The following is a 19,520-nucleotide window of genomic DNA, read 5'->3' on the forward strand; positions in this document are numbered from 1 at the left end:
CAAATTAGATTGCACCCTGTGGAGGAAGAACAGCCAGTGTTTTCTTCCAAATCAGATGGGGCATCATTTCATATCACTTCTCCTTTAAGCCAAATTTCATCACTTCATCTTACGGTAAATGGCAGAAGTGGGAAGCACTTACACAACGGAGCGGAGATCACAGACCTGCATTTCTGGGGGCCGTTCAGACATTCACCTTCCACTGCATGCAAGCCAACTGCCTTCATTTTCAACAGGGCTGCCCAAGACAATTTAACTGCTTGCCCACATTAGCTGGCAAGGTTGAGAGGGGCTCCCCACATATATCCCTTCCAGCACACAAGAAGAAAAGCAAACAATGCTGCAACATTCAATTTCAAGATGTGCAACTGTCCAGGACAGCCTCAAACAGTAGCAGTGGTGAATGCTGCAACTCTACCTTCTCCCAAAACCACAAAGCCATCTTCTAAAAATGACACCACAGCTGAGAAAACCCAGGCAATTCCCTCTAGCCCCAGACACTCAAGAGTATCCATAACCATCACCAAATGCTTTCTCTTCATTCACCCTCTTTCTCTGTCTCCAATTTCCCTACCTGTTCTCCAGGGACTGTTCCCTCTAGACAGCCTGGCTCTCAGCAGCAACCCAATACCACCATTCTCTATCCATCCTTTTAAACCTTTCTGTTATTTCACTGAGTTGGAGGAGACCAGCTCAGGTGAAAGAAATTCTGCTCTCAAACTCATATGCAACTAAGAAGCCAACACCCAGCTAAAGCACCTGCAGTGGTCTGGCTAACTCAGGCTGTTGTGTTCAATATTTGCTGGGATTTGCTTTCCTGATGGAGGTTGAAAATGCCCTCAAATACTTATTCCAAGCAAACAATCTTTTACAACATATTTTGCAGCCAAAGGCTCAGAGTGAACCTTTGTTGCAGAAAAATAAGCAGACAGGAGGTAGGTTGAACACACACACACACACACACACACACACACACACACACACACACACACACACACATAAAATGTCAGTGTGATCAGCCAAGAGATCTGCACCTCATGATTCATTTTACCCAGTGATTTTTCTGGATCCAGTTTAATTGCTTTTTGGAAGCCAAGCAAAATGCCTTTTGGTCCGAGGTCCAACACAGAAAAGTCTGAAATGAGTTGCCTTACAGAAATGCTGACCAATTGGCATCAGGGCCACCTTAACTGTCCCTGTGGGATTTGTCTCAGTGCCACCCTGTGCCACAGAGCTGGTGAAGCTGGTGTAGCCCAGAGGAGAGCTGCAAGCGTGGCTTCAGCTGGCAAAGGCCTGAGATGTCGAAGAACAAAAGCATGGCTGCAAATGGGCTGCATTTGTTGTACAAATCACAGTGGTAATGAAAACACACAGCCACAGTGCTGTTTTTGGCAGTCACTTTTCAGTGTTGGGCTGCAGGAAAGGAAGAGGTCTGGGGACTGTGGCTTAGAGCTTGTTTCATTACTACAGATCCCAGAGAACTTTGTAAAGCAATGCTCAAATCCAAACCAGATGTACCAGTTCATCCCCTTTGGGGAAGCAGACCCAAAGCTGGAAACTCAGTCAAGACAGATCCTCATGATGCATCAGTACATCTTGTGGTACCATCTGGATGCAGAAATTTTGGTCAGAGAAAGGCCTGGGCTGGGCACAGGGCAGTGAAGCTGACGGGGCAGTGAGAAACTGAAGGATTTGGCTCGCTTGCCCAGGGCATAGACCTTGGCCACTGCACTGATCCAAGGTGATTTATTTAAGCCACACTCACAGAGCTCACTGAGAGGAGAAAAGCCCCACAGCAGAGCAGATCCCACTGACAGCAGCCAGGGACAGCAGGATCCTTCTTGTTCACCGTCAGATTCTCAATCCAGGGAGTGGCAGGAGCCAGCCATCAGAGGAGAAGCTCTAGGTTTAATTTTAGCCTGTACCCACAGAGCATATATTTCCCTTTTATTTTTATTCTGAACTTCATGTAAAAATAGGATTTCCTGCTGCCCGATAAGGGATTCCTGTTTTTGCGGCAGGTCTGCCTTCTTGGGAAGCCGGTGCCTATGGGGTTATGGATGGGCGCTTCAAAGCACAGCAGCCCAGCTGAGGGGGTAGCTGGGACAGCATTTGGGATTTACATTGTTCCTGCTCACCTTCAGGGAAAAAATAAAGCAGCTGTGCCCCCCTCCTTCGATGAATCACCACCAAGTTTAGCATTCCGGAACTCTGTTTTGGAAAATCTCTATTTGCCTACATATTTTTAGTAGGGGGAGTTTGGGTTTGCATCCTTCCCAGGTAGATTTTTACCAGTTTGCCGGGCTCCAGGGAGGCGTATCCTGCTTTGCGAGCCTGGTCATCAACCGGGAGATAAATATAAGCACAGAACAGTCATTCCTCCCACCCTTCCGACTCCCCCATGACACAGCTCCCACATTCCCCAGCACACCCACGCTCCCCAGCAGCCCCTGGAGCTGCAAGGGAGGAGCAGCACGTGTGGACCTGCCCCGAGGGGCTGCTCCCCACCTCTGCCTGCGCTCTGCTGGACACGGGAGTGTCAAAATCTCAAGACAGGCTGTTTCAAGCCCGAATGCCAATAATTGTCAGTCTCTTGTAACGCAAAGGCATTGCTCTTCTCAGTTACATCTGCCCTGGGGGGAAACTCACACGCCAAAAAACTTATTCCAAAGCCACCAGGGTGACTAGGAAAGCAAGAGCACTGGCAAGGGCTCTGCTGCCCACTGGCTCTTATTTTCTCCTTGCCAGCTTTTCTCTGTGACCAGGGAAAAAGTCCTCAAGTGCTAAAAGGAGATGTGCCAAGTGGAACATGAAAAGGAATTCATGCATCTGCCTGGTGCTGAGCAGAAGTTTCCCTCAACCCCCAGCAAGCCATTCTTCTTGGCAAGCGAGCAAAAGGGAGTGAGAATTTTCCTTGCAAAGAGGAAAAGTGCATGTTTTTTTCCTTTTAAGAATAAATCTTGATTCTCTCATGGGGCAGTGGATATCAAAAATGTGGCTGTCAGGACTGAAAGCAGCTTTGGCTGCAGCCTGTCCCCAAGACACCCTTTAACATTGAAGGGAGCTGTCAGAGAGGCACAGGCCAGAGAAGCTTCCTTCCTCCTCCCTTTGGATCCAACGGGACTGTTCCCAGGGACCTGACCTCACCATGTGAAAAGATTTAGAAAATCAATCTGGGCAAGGACAGCCTAGTAAAGAAATGTCCCTCTAGGTCAGCCTGAGAAATAGCACTGCTCTACTGCCCAGGGCAGGGGGCAAGAGCTGTCTGTGCTGGGGCAACTCGAGTCTTCAGAATGGAAGGATGCGTTCTGCAACCATGGGAAGCTTCATGCCAACTCCTCCATGAAACAGGGAAAGTGCAACCACTGGTCTGACCCACACATGGATATCTCAGCCCAGTTCCCAGGCTCATTGCCACAGAGCTGCAGCACATTGGCATGCACACAGACTTTAGTCCTCTTTCTAAAAATTATTTGTCCTGGTACAAAAGTTGAAATATTTAACTTACACAAGAGCAAATGCTGAAGTACCAGAGAACCACCATTGCATCACTTTTATTAATCAATGGAAAAGGGAAATGTAAGCTTTCTAACAAGGCATTAAGAGCTGTTTCTCTTGTGGCAGTGCTCTACAGCCTGTGAGTTTCCAGCCCAGCACCCTACAACACTGTGATCAGAGGCAGGACTGAGCCTGCCAGGGACAGAGCTCTCTGAATTTATACCAGGGGTATTTATAGAGGCAGCTGGCACTGGCAGCTCTCCAGGGACACCAGCATGCAAAGGGGCTGCTGGAGATGCAGTAAGAGAGTGGGAATGTGCTGGAGCAACACCAAACCACCAGTCAAGACTCAAAAAAAGCCTTAGGAGTACCCAAGAGCCAGGTCTCAGGGGCATTTCAGTGCTCTGCTCCAGTTAAACCCCATGGGCTGGGCACCACTCCCACACTGATGCCAGCACTCAGCTGGTGAAAGTATTGTTGAATCATCTGTGTTGAAAAAGACCTTTAAGATCATCGAGTCCAACTCGGTTAATTTGCCACTGCCAAGGCCACCACTAAACCATGTCCCTAAGGGTCACATCCACATGACATGGATTCTGCAGAACCTTCCCACCTCTTCACTGCTGGCTTTCCCTCCCTCAGAGGATGAAGCAAGTGGTGGATGCCTGCCTGAGGGTGTTTTACTCAAGGGAGCCACCTCTCCATCCTTCATTTTTGTTTCCTCCTTCATGGGGAGAATGAACCAAGGATGCTCATCCAGGGTACAACAATCAGTTGGGGGTCAGAAGCTCCCGAAGGCAAAACTTGCTGCCAGGTTTTAGGTCAGAGTTATTGCATCTGAAATCTATTTCCAAAGAGCTCCCAAAATCCAATTTGTTCCCACACCTTGGATTCACAGGAAATAGGTGTAGGGGAAGATGAAGACTCATAAAATCAGAAGGCTACTGCGGTGAAAGAGGTGTTCACCCCTCCTGGGTCTTTCCTTCAGGCACAGAGGTCCCTGGTCCTCCATTTCATGGCTTTCCTGGCCTTTCAGCTCAGAGTTTCATGGCCTGCTTTTGAATTCAACGCTCAGGACAGGTGGAGCACCAGAGCATGACTTTTAACAGCTGCTGCATTTTAAGCCCTGAACTAGGAAGCAGAGCTGAAATCCTTTGGGCTTTTTCAGACCAAAACTGCCTTGACTCTCAGATCTGCTGATTCCTTAATTGTGGCCATGTGTGAAATGATGGTGATGTAGTCATTTGAAAATTCTTTTCTTCTCAAGTAGTTTTTCAGTGTTTCCAGGCCTTTTCATTCATTACATCATGTTTTTGTTCTGTGAAATGTGGTGCTGCAGGTAACAAGAAGCTGCTTCTCTTGTCTCCAGCCTTTTTGGAAATATTTAAATCAAATGAACCTCAGCATGTATGGGGAGACAAACATCAGAGAGGAGAGGCTGGGGACTGGTTATTTCCACAGAATGAAAATAAATGCAGAAATGCCCAATTTACAGACAGGCAAGATTTACGAATAAGAGTAAAATAATTGGAGGAGGAGGAGGCAAGTTTTGGCTGGATTTGCCAACTTTGAATGAAGGAGGAAAGCTACATCCCCCTCTTCGTTCTTCCAAAAGCTCTGGGGAAAAAAAAAAAAACAATAGGAAGAGAAGTTTCTCTTCACTTTTAGGTAAAAAATAACCCTAAGGGGAAAAAAAAAAAATTCTGACCAATTTAGACATCAAGAAAGGGGTGTTGGACCCAGCTGGAGTTACAGACTGCAGTGGAGCTGTGAGTTCCTGGCACTTTTTCACAGCACCTGCCCCAGGGTGAAGCCCGCAGAGCCACCCCAGGAGCTGCCAAGGCTCTGTAAGCCAAGAGAATTCCTCTTCCCTGACCTGTTCAGGGCCATAGTGCCTCAAGTTCACTTGCTCTTCCCACTGTCTGACCTCTCCCTGTGGGACAAGCAGGTGGTGATTTCTGCAAGTGAGTGATATATAATGAAAAAATAAAAAAATATAAAAAAAACCTGTTTTGGGGTAGTTTTTTGGAACCTTCATGTTGTGACTTGCCATGATGGGCTGCTCAGCTTCTGTGAAAACACCTCAGGTATTCGTTAGGTTTGCAGGAGAGGGTTGGAATAGGGGAGATGAGGGCAGAGCATCCCTCAGCTCTGTGCAGCTGGACAGTGGCAGGAGGCTCCAAAATCTGTTAGACCCAGCTTCAGGACAAGGGGAACACTGTGTGTGGTGTACCCCAAATGTGATCACTTGTGCTCAGACAAGGCTCGTGTTGAAGCAGGGGGCCCTGCCAGTCCCAGAATGGGGCTGGACAAGGCTCTCACTGGCCCTATCCAGGAGTTGCTGTCAGTCCTGTTTGCAGCTGCTAAATCCCATTCATTGCAAGGAAGTGTGAGAGAGCCAGAACAGATGGGGGGGACACAGGCACAACCAGCTGGGTGTCCCTGGGAGGGGTCAGGCACCTGATGCCCTGGGTAGGGGTGGTGGGAGCTGAGCAGAGCCAGCCCAAAGCCCTGCAGCCAAACCTCGATGCCTCGTGTCTTTCCCCCATGTAGTGCCGTCCCAAGAAGGGCTGAGCTTCTGGGAAAAACACAGGAAAGAACTTCAGTTTGTGGTTCACATCCCACAGACTCCAAAGACAACTTGCTGAATGAGAAGTCTCATGAGGCTACCTCCCAGTGTCCACAGCCCCACATCCCAGTGGGAAAGAAGAAGGCAGCAACATGGGGCTGGCACTGGGGACCAAGCCCTGACCTTCCTGTGCATCTGGCCCCAAACGAATGTCACCAACAGAGCCAAACCAGGCATTTGTGCCCCTGCCCTGCCCACCCCATCTGGGCCACGGTGCCAACGCCATCCAACACATCCCAGAAGTGGCATCAAGAGGCTTCTGGCAGCCACATCAGGAATCCATTTGTCCCACACCATCTCTCCCCAGGAGAAGTAGTAGATGTGTCATTTTCCTTTCACAGGACACAAGCAGCCTTATCCAAATATAAACAGCCTGGAAGTATTTGCCCGCTTATTGTCTGGACAAAAAAGTAAAACAAACAGACCTTAAACCCTTTTCCCCCTGACACTTCTGGTCTGGAGTCAGGGCTGTAAGCTCCAGAGTTCCCAAAAACATAGTTTATCAGAAATAGCATCCTACTAAACCAGGCGTGGAGGTGGCTTCAGCGAGCCATGCCACCACCTCCTCCTCCACAAGTCACTGAAAAACCAGTCAAGAGATCTCTGAATATTTAAAGGGTTGCTGTATGAATAATGGAAACAACCAGCAACCAAGAAAACGTGATAGCCTGCAGTGTCATGGGGAAGCACTCCCTTGGGAGAGGCCAGAAACTGTGGGCAGATGTCTGGGCACACCCTCAGACAAATTCAGCTTTCAGGAGCATCAGCAAAAGCCAGTTCCTGGGTCAAAAGCTGCCTGAGAATCCATTCCCCCATGTCCAGCAACAGACAAGAGTGAGAGCTTTCCTCACCTGATCAGGCAGCAGCACAAAAAATGACACAAAAAGGGGAAAATGCTGCTGTAAATAAAGCAAAAGTGCTCCTTTCCCCGCCAAAAAACCACAGCAGGCATAGGGTGTGAAGCCTGGGGAAGCCATTTTTCAGTGAGAGAGTTGTGGCTCAGGAAAAGAAGATCCATGGGAGACACAATCCCAAATCCCAGGAGATCCCCTCTTCCTTTGCCTATCTCCTCCCAGCCCACACCTCCCCATCAGGGACCGCAGAAGGAGATCAAAGTCTGGTTCCAGCTAGTGATGTTTTACAATAGAGGTTTTCTTCCCACCATCCTGTTTTTCACCAGCTCTTTTTCAGGATTTTGAGATGTGTCAGACCCCAATCTCTTCTGTGCTGCCCCCAGCAATGCCACTGTGGCCACCCAAGTAAAAACTCTCCCACCTCTGTGAAGCTGGAGGCTGAGCATAGGCTTTGACCCCATGTTGGTGGGGTGGATAAGTGGCTCCTGAGGGCTCTTTCAGGACCACTCTTTTACTCGGGTCCCAAAGGGAAGAGCAGAGCTGTCTGCATGAAATAAAATCCACACTAAAAAATAAATGAGAAAGAAAAGCTGAAGGACTAGATTTTCCAAGTCACCACACATGCACTGCCTGGTTTGTCCAGGAGCATTTTGGGTTTCTCCCATGCAGAGCTAAAGAGAGAGGAAGGCCAGGAGGAGCCTGGGACACAAAGCAAGACTGAGATCTGGCAGGAGAAATACTCAGTGGTAAAAGATTCTGTGCTGTTCAGGTGGCACCACAAAGCTCCATGAGGAGATTCTGGGACAGAGGCAATGGCTGCTGGTCCCATGGCAGGTGATGGGATAGAGGCAATGGGATGGATGGATGGATGGATGGATGGATGGATGGATGGATGGATGGATGGATGGATGGATGCTGGTCCCATGGCAAGTGATGGGATGGATGTGATGGCCCCAAGTCCCATGAGCATCCTTCCCCTGCATACATAGATCCAGACACAGGCTATTTTTTCCTGTGGGATTCCCATCTGATACTGCAGAGAGATAATGGCTGCAATCTCCATATTTTTTTAAATGTTGAATCTTGTTGAGTCCTTTCCTTCCAGGAAAATGCCCTTACCCTTAATAAAGCTGGGAGAGAGGGCTCCTCTGGATGGGCACATGGCAGAGGCCACATGGCCTCTCTCCACCTCTGTTGGGTGCTGTGGTTGATGTGAGCCTGGCTGAGACAATGCAAAGTTTAACAGCTTATGGAGTAATTAAGCAAAGCCTCTCAATACAGCATCACTAATTAGATGAATCCTCCCTAAATTACTAGTAGTTCATGGTACCCTGTAAAATCCTTGTGTAATAGCCTTAGAAACAATGACACTCAGTGCTGGCATTCAGCCACACAGCTCAATGGCAATTGCAAAGCACTTGGATGTTCATGAGCCTTTACAAAAAAAAAAAAAAAAAAAAAGAAAAATCTAAAATGTACATTTCCCCCAATGACTCTTCTCTGGGGTGTATTAAAAGCAGCACCTTGACTCAGCCTGCCACATAAACATCCTGCTGCCCCTGGACAGCCCGATACTGTCTTCCTCCCAGGATGAGGAGCTGAATAAGAAGTGACAATCACAGCTCCTGCCTGCAGGAAAACAGGAAGCGCCAGAGTTGTACAACCACTCCAAACATTGTCCTACCTGCTCTACTCCTTGGGTGCAATGGGAACTTGCTTTCCCTTCCTTTCCACATTGCATAACTATTTCTTGTCCAGTGCTGCTCAGTCCCAGGATGCTGCTGCGTGGGACAGTCCCTGCGGCCTTTGGCTTCTCCCTGCTTGCCCAAAGCCAGCCTGGTGCTCCCTGTCCAATGCACAAGGACAAATGTCCACCTTCCAAATCCACTGCTAACAGTGCTAGCGCTGAATGCAAGCACGGGAGGAGATGGAGATGGACTCAGGGTGCTGGGTAGATTGGCTCACCCACATCTGGCAGGAGCTAGAGTGAAGGAAATCCCAAGTCCCACCAGAAAGCAGCTGAGTTGGCCAAATTTGGAAATGCCGGTAAGACTGAAGGAGTTGATGCTTACACATAGGCTCCAGCTCATGCACTAAAGTGCTAAACCTCATCCTTGAGAGTAAGATAGCCCTGTGGGTTGATGGGATGTACGCCCCACCCTCAAAGCAAGCTGAGCAGCCAAGGTTCTCCACAGGCATGGAGAGGAGCTCTGGGAACCCAGAGATGTGATGGAAAAGAGGCCACTTGCAGAACCACCAGTTTATTCACAAATACCTACTCCCACCCTTGACTTTTTAGGTTGATTTCAAGGAATCCTCATCCACTCAGTGCAATGCATCCCCCATCCAGCACCCTGGCAGCCCTGCTCTCAGGACCATCCTTCCCAAAGACCAGAGACTTTCCACCTTACATGATGCTCCAGGAGCAGGGAACTTTGTTCCTTCTACAACTGCTCCCACATTTTTGCTGAGAGATGGGCCCAAATTTGCTTGCAAAAACACAGATGTCATATGCAAGTTTCCAAACAAGAAGAGGAATAAGAAGGTTTCCTCTCCGCTCTTCCTTTTCTTGCAGTGTAAAAACATCCCTCGCCAAATGAGGCAGTGTTTGCCATCACTTTGCAAAGTTCACATTCCCACAAGGCAGGCATGAGGAGGAACAAGGGGGGGAACCATCACATCAGTGCCTGCAGGTCATGGTCACACAAGACAATACTTTGCAAGATTTGGAAGTGGGAGGAATGCGGGAAAGCTGAAGAGGAGGATGTTTATTAACCTATAAGAATATCTCCAAAGGGTTTGCGTCCTGTGAGGGGAGAAAAAAGGAGCCCAAGGCAATGTTGTTCAAGATATTGGTGGGAAAAAAATCTGGAAATCCTTATTCAGGCAATCCTACTGCTGGTGTAAAGAAAAAGAGGATGGCTTTCTCTCACATTCATGGCAGTGAGGGTTTTCCTGTATTACGGGAAGCTTCATATGAATTCCCCAACTAATTCCCCTGTGCAATTGCATTAAATAGTAGGATGTGAATGCATTTCCACACCTGACTCAGCCTCTGGGCCCAAAAAGGCTGCTGGCTCTCTAAAGGTGTATAGCAGGAGGCCTTTCCGTCTAAGAACTGCAGTCTCAGCCTTGCTGGCTGTTGCTAAGTGGTGAATGGAAGGCAAACAGGGGAAGCCCAACAGTGAGTTTCAGTAAATGTCTACAGACACTTGAGAAAACTTTTTGGCACAAATATATATATATATATATAAAAAAGAAGAAAAAAGTAAAAGTAAATTCCAGGGGTCAAGGAAAAAAAAATAAAAAATCACCATTTAAATGGCAGATACAAGGCAGAGGAAGGAGAGACAAAACCCTGATGGAAACTCGGGAAGTTCAGTTTCCTTGCAGTGCAAAGCAAAGGGGGTTTTCCACTATTTCTTTCTGCCCCTCAGACAAATAATGTCTCTTTGCTTTCACTTTATGACTGTAAAACAAAAATCAGCTGCACTTCTCCCTACCCATTGCAGCTGTGCTTCGGCTCGCTGGGGCTGTGGTTGGGACAGTCCCTGCTGAAACGCACAAGCAAATCATGGCCATTCACACCCGCCCCCGAACATCCCCAGCTCTGGCTGTAAAGGGATTCTCCCAGATTTGCGGGGCAGGTTGCAGGGACACATGCAGCAGGGTCTAGCCACAAGACCTGGAGGAAACATCTGCTTGCCGCAGAAAGGCTTTAAAAAGCACAAGGCTGTGAAGCCGATCCTCTAAGCAGCAGTCCCCGCCAGCGGCGGGCAGGGCTTCCCCGGGCCCAGAGCACCCTCTGCTGGGAGAGCCAAAGCGTGGCACAGCCCTCACGGCTCCTGGAGGTTTCCGTCCCGCGGGGCGGCTCATTGGAGCGGCACGTCCGTCTGCCTGATTTGTGCTCACCCCTTTTTATTGTGTAACGAGGCCCCTGCACTGCGTGGTCACAGATTTTAAGCAGCAAAAGGGCACAGACAGCAGTTCAGCACTTCCAGTCTGTGCCTCACGGTCGACCCGCCACATTACACCGGCTGTGTCCTGTCACCTCCCCTGCCACAGCTGCTAGCTCGGGGGACCCCCGGCAGCACAGAGGCAGGAGCCGTGGCCCAGCACTGCTCAGCCCCAGCCGCTCTCCACAGCGCCGCTCCCGAGCCGTGCCTCACGCCAAAAGCCGCGGGCAATCGGGAGAGAGTATCGGGGGACCGGGAACATCTTTGCCCGCGTGGCTCTGCAGGACCCCGCATGGAAGCGGGGATGCAGGGCCTGCTCCTCACAGCACTATTAGCTGGCACGGCACAGACACTGAATAAAAAGGGCAGATTCTGCCTCAAAATCTCACGCTGTAAACGCAGGCAGGAGGCACCTGCTGTGCCTCAGGCCGTTTCCCTGCCCCGAGCCGAGCTGCTGCCCAAACAGTACTTTAACCCAGCTCTGGCTGGGTGTGTTTAAATAAACACAGGAGGTTCCCCAACAGTCTTCCCTCGGGCCCCGAGCTGCTCAGCAGCACTCGGCACCCAGCACACCCCAGAAATGCGCTTCCTTCCCCGCCTCGGCCTCTCGGCCGCCCTGGCCATCGCCGCCTTCCTCAGCTGGAGGCTGCTGCTCCAGACCCCGGCCCACAGGCGCGGAGGTAAGGCCTGGCCTGCACGGCGGCCCTGCACGCCCGGCAGCGGCTCTGCGCCGTGGGGGACGTGACCTGGAGCTTCTTCCAGAGGCTCCAGGTGGGCAAATGCCCGCAGGACAGAAAAAAACCTTGGCATGGTGGTTGTGGAGAAAGCCCTTGCTGTGGGGCCCTGCAGCTTTATGTCCTTAGTGGGGTCATTGATCTTACGTGTGGTGGGGAAAACAAGTGTCAGGCTGCTGGAGGTAACTCCCAAAACTTTTGTTAGGAAAACGTGTGTTGTTTTGTTGTGAAAAGCTGTTGGGAAGGCAGGAGGGAGCAGGGGCATTGGAGATTATTGCATTTCTTGCCTAAAAATCGCATCCTTCCCCTCCTGTTCCCATCATTCCAAAGCAAAGTTGTCCCAGTTTTTGCAGACATTGTCATTCTGGGGCTGGGTGAGTCAAAGAGCAGCTCGGGATAGCTTCAGGCACCACTGTGTTTCTTCCTGTGTTCCTGAGGTCCTCTGCCTAATTTTAACTGTGCTTCTCTGCTTTTAACTGTGCTGCTCTGTACAAGAGCCTCCCCAAATATTTAACTTCCCAAGGACCCAGAAGAAACCATCAAACTGTCTCCTTGAAGCTGCCAGATGCCTGCACTGAGCAGAGGAGGCAGATGTGGTGCTGCTGAAGAAAATAAACTAGCAAGGCAGGCATAAATCTTCCACGTTCAAACCCACTCTGGCCCTTTCACAACAAATATAAGACAAAAAAAGAAAAAAAGCAAAGCTGAAATTTGAGAACTTAAGCTCACTCTCATAGTGTCTTTGTATTTGCTTTTGCCCTTTATATTCGCTTTGTTGTTGTCTTACTTCTCTTTCGTTTTTGCTTCTTACTTGCTTTTGCCTTTTTATCTACAATAGAAAAAATTTACATATGGGAGCGATGCAAGAAATGATGTCATTTGGGTTCCTAAATCACCCTAAGCCATTAAGAATAACACCTTATGTTCATTTGTTAGCTGATGTTAACCTATCAACAGATGCAAAAGGGTTTGCAGGACATCATGTATTTGTAGATACAAACCAATTTACTACTGCCTGGTCTCTCAAAATATTTTTTACTCTTTGTTAAACTCACCTGTGTGATGTTCAGTTGCAAGAAAGGAGTTAAAAACAAAAATTATGTTAGTAGAGAACTGGGTCTCTAGAATAAATGAGGTTGAGATCAGTCCTCGGTCATGGTGATTTGGGGAAAGGGAGGTCTGGGTGTCCATAATATCACATGTTCATGGGGACAGAAACCCATTTCCCAGCAAAGCCAAGCTCTTTGCCAGACAGGACTGGTGTCCCCTCTCCTACCCGTCTTTGTCCACGCTGAATCCGTTCCACACTGGAATAACTGGAGAGGAGCCTGCAACAGCACTGTGTGCACAGGGTCTGACTCAGGGCACTGTGTTCTTTCCTCATCCCTGTCTCCAAATGCTGTTTACCAGGTGACCTGGCCCCCAAGGCAGAGGAGGGCTTCACTGTGACACTGGACACCTTCCTTCACGTCCAGCAGCTCAGGAAGAGGAGACTGAGAGCTTTCTGTAGCCAAGCAGGCAAAGTTGCCACACTGGCGAGCAGCCAGGACGAGAAAGCCCCCCTGCTCCCGAGTCTGAGGGTGAACACCAAGCTGGACTTCCTGTACTGCCAAGTGCCGTCAACAGGGGTGGAGGAATGGCATCAGCTTTTGGAAAAGCTAGAGGAGGAAAATGTGACGCTGCCAGTGCCGCTCCCCTACCGCCGGCTGCACGCTAAGGAGACACAGCTGAGCGTGTTCAACCAGACGGAGGTAAAGGCCATTCTGGGGTCTTACACCAAAGTGCTGTTTGTCAGGGACCCTTTCCACAGGCTGATCACCACGTTCCTGCAAGGCATGGGCAGCAGCTCATCCTTCAGCAGCTTTGTCCAGGAAGTTCTAGACAGTGGAATGCAAAATGGCAGCACGGCTTGGAAACCACTGGTCAGCCTGTGCCGGCCCTGCCTCATCCAGTATGACTACGTGGTGATGTTTGGCTTCCTTAGGCAGGAGCTGGGCCACCTGCTGCGCCAGGCTGGGCTGCCTGCAGGCAGCCTCCCCCCCGAGCTCACTGACAGCCAGGTGCAGTGGACCTACAGGTGGTTGTCAGAGCAGATGTTCAGTGAGCTGTCTGCCCAGCAGAAGAAGCAGCTGTCTCATTTCTACCGCTGGGACCTTGCTGCTTTCCCATTTTCTAGCAGTTTCCTGTCAGACCGCCCCAGCACCACGAAGACCTGGGAGAAATAGCCCCACGGAGGAACTGTTTCAGGGAGTGTTAATCCAAAGGCTTCAAGGTTCTGTCAGGCCTTTACTTGCAGGGAGGTTTTCCATGTCACAGTCCAAAGGACTCGGCAGAGAGCTAAGACACACCACTGCCAGGGATGGGGGATCAACACAGCTGTGTACTGTTTAAACACAACACGTGCAGGCACTAGGGAAACTTGTGGCACAAGTCAGAAAAGTCAGAAAACTTCATGAACTAAACTGTGATGGGATAAAGCAGGTTGGGTTGGGGTGGGTTGGACCTGCTGCAAACTACAGCAGCATCACACATGCTGTGCCCACATTGACATTTCCTTTTCTGGGCTTTTGTTGGGCCCAGAGGTTTGGCAATGGCTTCTTCATGACAGATCTTCCCATGCAGATACAAGAAGTGCTCCCAAAGGAGCATGTCACCTGGAGGCTGAGATACAGCACAGGGTGACACACCCTGCTGGGCAACCACTGGCAATGTTCCCAATCTTTTCATGCTCAGGGAGGGTCGAGCCTGGCCCATCATTTGGTCTTTTCTGTTCTGTGTGAACTGTTCCTGTTTTACAGCCTCATCTCCTATGTGTGTGGGCTCAAGTAGGCCCTGGGGATGGGACCCAATCCTTGCTCCATTCACAGGTTTTGAGTTTGGCTCCCCTCCTTCCAGGGCTGACTCCAATAGGCCAAGGCCACTGTTCAGCTCAGTGCACTAGCCCTGAGACAAGGAAGTGTCAGTGTGGACCAGGTACCAGCCACAGCACCAGGCAGACTGTGTCTGTCCCACCTTGTGTCAGCAACTGGTGGGCCCTGTGGAGGTGGCTAGAAGCATCATAATGCATCACTGTGCTGCTGTGAAAAACAGGATGTGGCTACTACAAGCTCCTGCTGGCAGAGAAGCACAAGGACTGACTCTTTCTTTCGGACTTGGCTGCCAGCATGGCCAGACAGAGGCCCAGTCTCTCCAGCTGGCTCACGGCTTCATCCAGCTGAGCAGCCCGGAGCAATCACCCGTCGTCTCCCTGCTTTGGTCACTGAGCTGATCTGACTCACAGCCCCTGGGAAGGGTCCATCTTTGTCAAACAAACACCAAGGATGAGCTGAAGTTATCTACATTTCAAATCCTGACAGATTCTGACCATGGCATACTTGTTTCCAGAGTATTTAGCAGCTTTATTTTGTAGTGTTGTGACATTCACAGAGAATTCCATGTACATTCATGGTACCAATTTGACAGCACTCATTAAAGAATGTTAGTGAAAACTGTTGATCAGAACTGACCTAAAAAAATTGCCAAAGTCTTGGCTTCCCTCTCTCACAGAAGGCCATGCAATTAATATCATCAAAACATCAGATCAGCTGGGCTCCTTTCACACTCCTGCAAACTCTCCAGCTGCAGTAATTACTATTTAAGTGCCGTTATTGTGCGCAGTACTTTACAGTCTAGCAAGATGGCATAGTTCCTCTTCTGAGGATAGACTTCTGGAAGAAGAAAAGCAGCAAATTTCCACTTATATGCCATTAAGTTAGAGTCTTGCATCCATGCTCTATGTCACTGGAAAATACTAGAAAAGTATTTGATGAGTAGCTTTCCTTCCAGTGACAGTGACCTGAGACCCCACACAGCAAGATGTGGTGTGAGGAGATGGGACACAGCACCTGGCAGGGGACAGTGCTGTGCACTCAGGGCAGGAGAGCTGCTCCCTCACAGCTTTGCAGTGCAGGCCATGCCTCAAGTCAGGGATCTTCTCTTCCTACCAGCCCTCTGCAGTGGGTCCCAGTCCTCTCCTAAGGTGCCTGGAACTTAGTTCCATGGGAAAGCAATGTATGAAATGTTCAGACATTGAGAGGTGATATGAAAACCTCAGTTTCATGTTCCTTTGAGTCCCACAGCACAGGCAGGTAGTACAATGATCTTTCTGTAAATTCCTATTAGCCTCCAAGCTTCCCTTTTCCCTATACCCTCACAATCAGTTGCTGTCATTACTTTGCAACCCTGATTTTTATACCATTGCCCTCCCCAGGTGTTTGATATAATTTACATTAAATTCCAGTGAACCCCAAAAGGGAAGTATTTCCTCTCTCTATCAGCTGGGCAAGGGTATCAAGAGGGCCTCAAGCTGGGATGGGCATGAGGGCCAGGGCTGCTGCCTGGGAACAAGGCACTACCTGGGAACTGGCTCACTGATGCTGCAGCAAAACTGTCTCTACAGGTCTGCTCTGAACAGCCTGATCTGAGCACTGCATGTACGCAGAACTTGGCAAATGCACTTCAAATTAACTCACAAAGCAAATAGCAAAACAGAGACTTGATGCATCTAATTATCTAATTAAAAAAAAAATTCACCTGACCAGGCAGTCACTGCAGCTGCGTGAGACACTCACAAACCCATCCTGAAATGATGACAATTCCAAAACCTGGGGGAGAAAGAACATTTATCCTATTGGTGACATCCCAATGTCTCCCAGGACCATCACAGGCAGCAGACCTATCATGAGCACTGGCAAGTTTCCCTGGGATGACACTGGGAGCTCCTTGATATCCCAGTCTTCCTGTGTCTGTGTCCATGCTCTGCTTTAACACATTACCTTTGTATTTCTTCTCGTCTTCATCTGAATGAGCATGTCCAGCAATCCCACGAGGTGGAATTCATATGAACAGCTGATACTAATCTACCTTACAGACTTTGTATTTTGCACCCCTCCCTGGGCACCCAAGAATGTGGACACACAGGCTCTAATAGCTGCTCTTGCACATGAATTATCACGTCTTCTTCTCTAAGAGGTTTTCTACATATTACATTACTTTGTTTTCCTGAGAAAACAAAAATGTGTTCTTGCCCAGTACCTCAGAGCTTAAGAACCACCAGTATCATGTTTTAATTAATAAAACAATTATATAGCAAGCCCAACAGGCACAGAATACTTCCTGCAACTCACATATACAAATTCCCTTCTTCTAGATGGTAGATCCATAGTATTTTAAGTTGAGAAATAAATCTACACCTTCCCAAGCAATATACCCTGGAGTGTTTAAAAAAATATTTCACACGGAGCATACATTTTCCAGTCCTAAGATGAAGGCAAATTTAAAGAAGTGTGTATATGAGCAAAATTTTATATAAGGAGTTACATCCTCTTGCACCATATGTTTTTGATGGCCCTGGGAGTGCAAAATGAGCAAAAGGACATTTTCACAAAGCAGTAGGCCAGAAAAACAGATAAAGGTTTGCAAATGATAAGCAGGCACGGTATGTGGCTGACGCTATCTAGAGATAACATAGTGCTCCAGTGTTGAATCTGACAGTGACAAAAGCTGTCAGGAGGGATGCCCAGCACTAAATCCAACATGAAAAATATATTCAATCCAGATGACACCAGGTCATCACATAGTCAGCACATTTTTTAGACAAGCAGTCCCTGTAGCAAAATGTACCCATGCTCTTACATTCAGCAAAACCAGAATTCTCTTGAAAAGAAGGCAAGGCCATGACAATCCAAGGGATTGACCCAGAGCCAGCTAATCCCCAGCTGTGCCCAGCCTCCTCGTGCCCCTTGCTTAGGCTGGTAAAAATTGCCTTGGGAACATCGACGAGCAAATTTCTCTGTTACTCCAAGGTCTCTGATGTCCTTTCCTATTTAACGGACAGGGAGAGATGTGGAGGTGTGGGATGGGAAAAGTCTGTGTCAAACAAAGCAGCATCTTGCTGGAAGTCCTCTTGGTATATTTAGTTTTTATCTTTAATCAGAGAAGACAAGATAGCACTTGAACTGAAATCTCATTAAAGCCCCGGTGCGGACAAAGCAACACTCATTGGACTTGGGGTAAATGAGTTTTTAGTCACATTTTAGCCTTTTCCTCTGAAACACAGGTAATTGTAGCAATACTTTTGTTACACAGGTAAGACCATCTTCATTAGCCAACATCAAAATTCCTGCTCATCTCCCTCTAGGATATAACTGGCTTTGTGTGCAAAGGGGACACAGCAGGGTCCAGCCCTCAGCACCTCTTACACCCTCCCCCATCTCAGCTAAAGGACTCTTATGCCTGGGCTCAACACATTTAAGTCCTTCTTGCATAGCATCACAAGGTGATACATCTTTTCCCCATAGCAGGAAAAAGAAGAAACAGCCACCCTGCTATTTCACATTGGCTCGTAAGTAGCATCCTTGCAACAATTTTATATGAAACCTGTAAGCTTTTTCAACATCACCTTCAACTTACTCTTCATTTGAATTTACATCACAGCTATAATCTGGCAGCAATTTCCTCTCATAGAGAAAACAATGATTGGACAATTAAATGTGAAAGCTCCGCAAATCAGTGGGTGAGCCACATGAACACAGGTTGGGTTTTTTTTCTCTATTATAGTCCTACTGCCTTGTGGTTCCTCTGGCATAAGCTCAGTTTCAGCAGAGTTTGCTCCTCAAACTTTCTTCCTACACACGCACACACCATGGTTTAAAGGTCCCTGGCTCAGCAGAAGGGCACTATAAAGAGAGAAAAAATATTTGAATTAGCAACAAATGAGGGTTGTGTCCAGGGTTCATCATGTCCCACCCTGCTGCTTTTCAGGTGGGGGACTTTGTACATGTGAAAATAGGAGCTCCTATCCCAGTTTTTCCAAATGCAGAGATGTCTGTCTCATGGCACTTTTGTTAGAGGCCTGATGGTTGAATACTACAGAGCCCTGTGACTACACTAGGGCAGAGCAGCCCATGAGAAGCCAATGACAGGGATAACTCCTGCACTCCTTCAATGTCCACAGCTCTATGGAGACTCCTGTGGCCTTAACATTCAGAAGAAGGGAGTATTTGAAGGAACGCTTTTCTCCCCCTTCCCTTGCTGAGGGACACCACTAAATCACACTGTGGCCTTCACCATATGTAATGATTTCTCTGAGAGATGATAGTCAGGAGCATCAGGACAAGCAGTCAGTGCCTTTGTTCCATGCACAACACTTAGAGAATGGAATGGATTGAATGTCAGAGATACTGTACAGAGATACTTCCTAGCAGGGACACAGCCTCCCCATCCTGCCCTAATCCCAGCCCCGGGCCCCTGTGACTTCCAGGCACACCCCCCATGGGGCAGGCTGGCCAGGGAGCAGACTGTGAGACCAGGGGCTGTTACCATTTTGGTGAAGATGTCCACACAAGCATTGCGGATCCTCTCTGGGGTGGCAGGGCTGTCCAGCCTGAATGCCTCCGTCAGGCCAGAGTCCTTCCTTGCTGAGTAGATGGCATCTTTAATGGCATAAAATACTGAGGCAGACAGGAACAGAGGTGGCTCTCCCACAGCCTAGGAAGAGCACAAGCAAGAGTGAGGCTTTGCCTTCCAGATGGGAACCTCAGTCTACCAGATGTGCTCAGTGAAGAAACATGATGCTAAAACAGCCTCCAGTGTTCCAGGTGTGATCAGTGAGGAAAGACTGAGCTAAATCAACCCTCAATCCATTTAAATAGGAAAGAGGAAGAAAACACAAGCTTTCTCACACAGAAAAGCCACTTCAGTTCGGTCTAATGGACAATCAGGACAGCAATGTGCAGGTTATTTCAGTTCTTCCTAACTGGAAAGGATAGTACACATATTTCTGATAAGAAGCAGAAAAACATCCTGACCT

The 19,520-nt window shown here is 48.6% G+C and overlaps 2 protein-coding genes across 2 annotated transcripts in view; one reads left to right on the forward strand and one right to left on the reverse strand.

Moving 5' to 3' along the window:
• The first annotated feature begins 11,507 nt into the window (after positions 1-11,507).
• On the forward strand, positions 11,508-14,300 carry LOC106628203 (carbohydrate sulfotransferase 8-like). The gene is made up of 2 exons (XM_014252846.2): positions 11,508-11,617; positions 13,082-14,300. Exons 1-2 carry the CDS (start codon positions 11,518-11,520, stop codon positions 13,894-13,896), a joined length of 915 nt encoding a protein of 304 aa, XP_014108321.2. The 5' UTR covers positions 11,508-11,517; the 3' UTR covers positions 13,897-14,300.
• A 745-nt stretch (positions 14,301-15,045) lies between these two features.
• XDH (xanthine dehydrogenase) overlaps positions 15,046-19,520 on the reverse strand; it is a 49,876-nt gene continuing 45,401 nt past the window's right edge. Inside the window, exons 36-37 of the mRNA XM_005523279.3 lie at positions 19,031-19,198; positions 15,046-18,387 (exon numbers count right to left, since the gene is read on the reverse strand). Of these exons, the coding sequence (XP_005523336.3) occupies positions 18,337-18,387; positions 19,031-19,198 (219 nt within the window). The 3' untranslated portion in view covers positions 15,046-18,336. The remainder of the gene's footprint in view (positions 18,388-19,030; positions 19,199-19,520) is intronic.

This window comes from Pseudopodoces humilis, chromosome 3, assembly GCF_049639895.1.
Source record: "Pseudopodoces humilis isolate 2021_Gansu_Grassland_sample_001 chromosome 3, ASM4963989v1, whole genome shotgun sequence".
In the NCBI taxonomy this organism is placed as follows: Eukaryota; Metazoa; Chordata; class Aves; order Passeriformes; family Paridae; genus Pseudopodoces; species Pseudopodoces humilis.

Excerpts from the sequence above, each read along its gene's own strand:
- LOC106628203 (XM_014252846.2), top strand. The coding sequence starts at position 11,518 with ATGCGCTTCCTTCCCCGCCTCGGCCTCTCGGCCGCCCTGGCCATCGCC. Across the intron at positions 11,618-13,081 it reads CCCGGCCCACAGGCGCGGAG|GTGACCTGGCCCCCAAGGCA; the intron begins GTAAGGCCTGGC and ends GCTGTTTACCAG.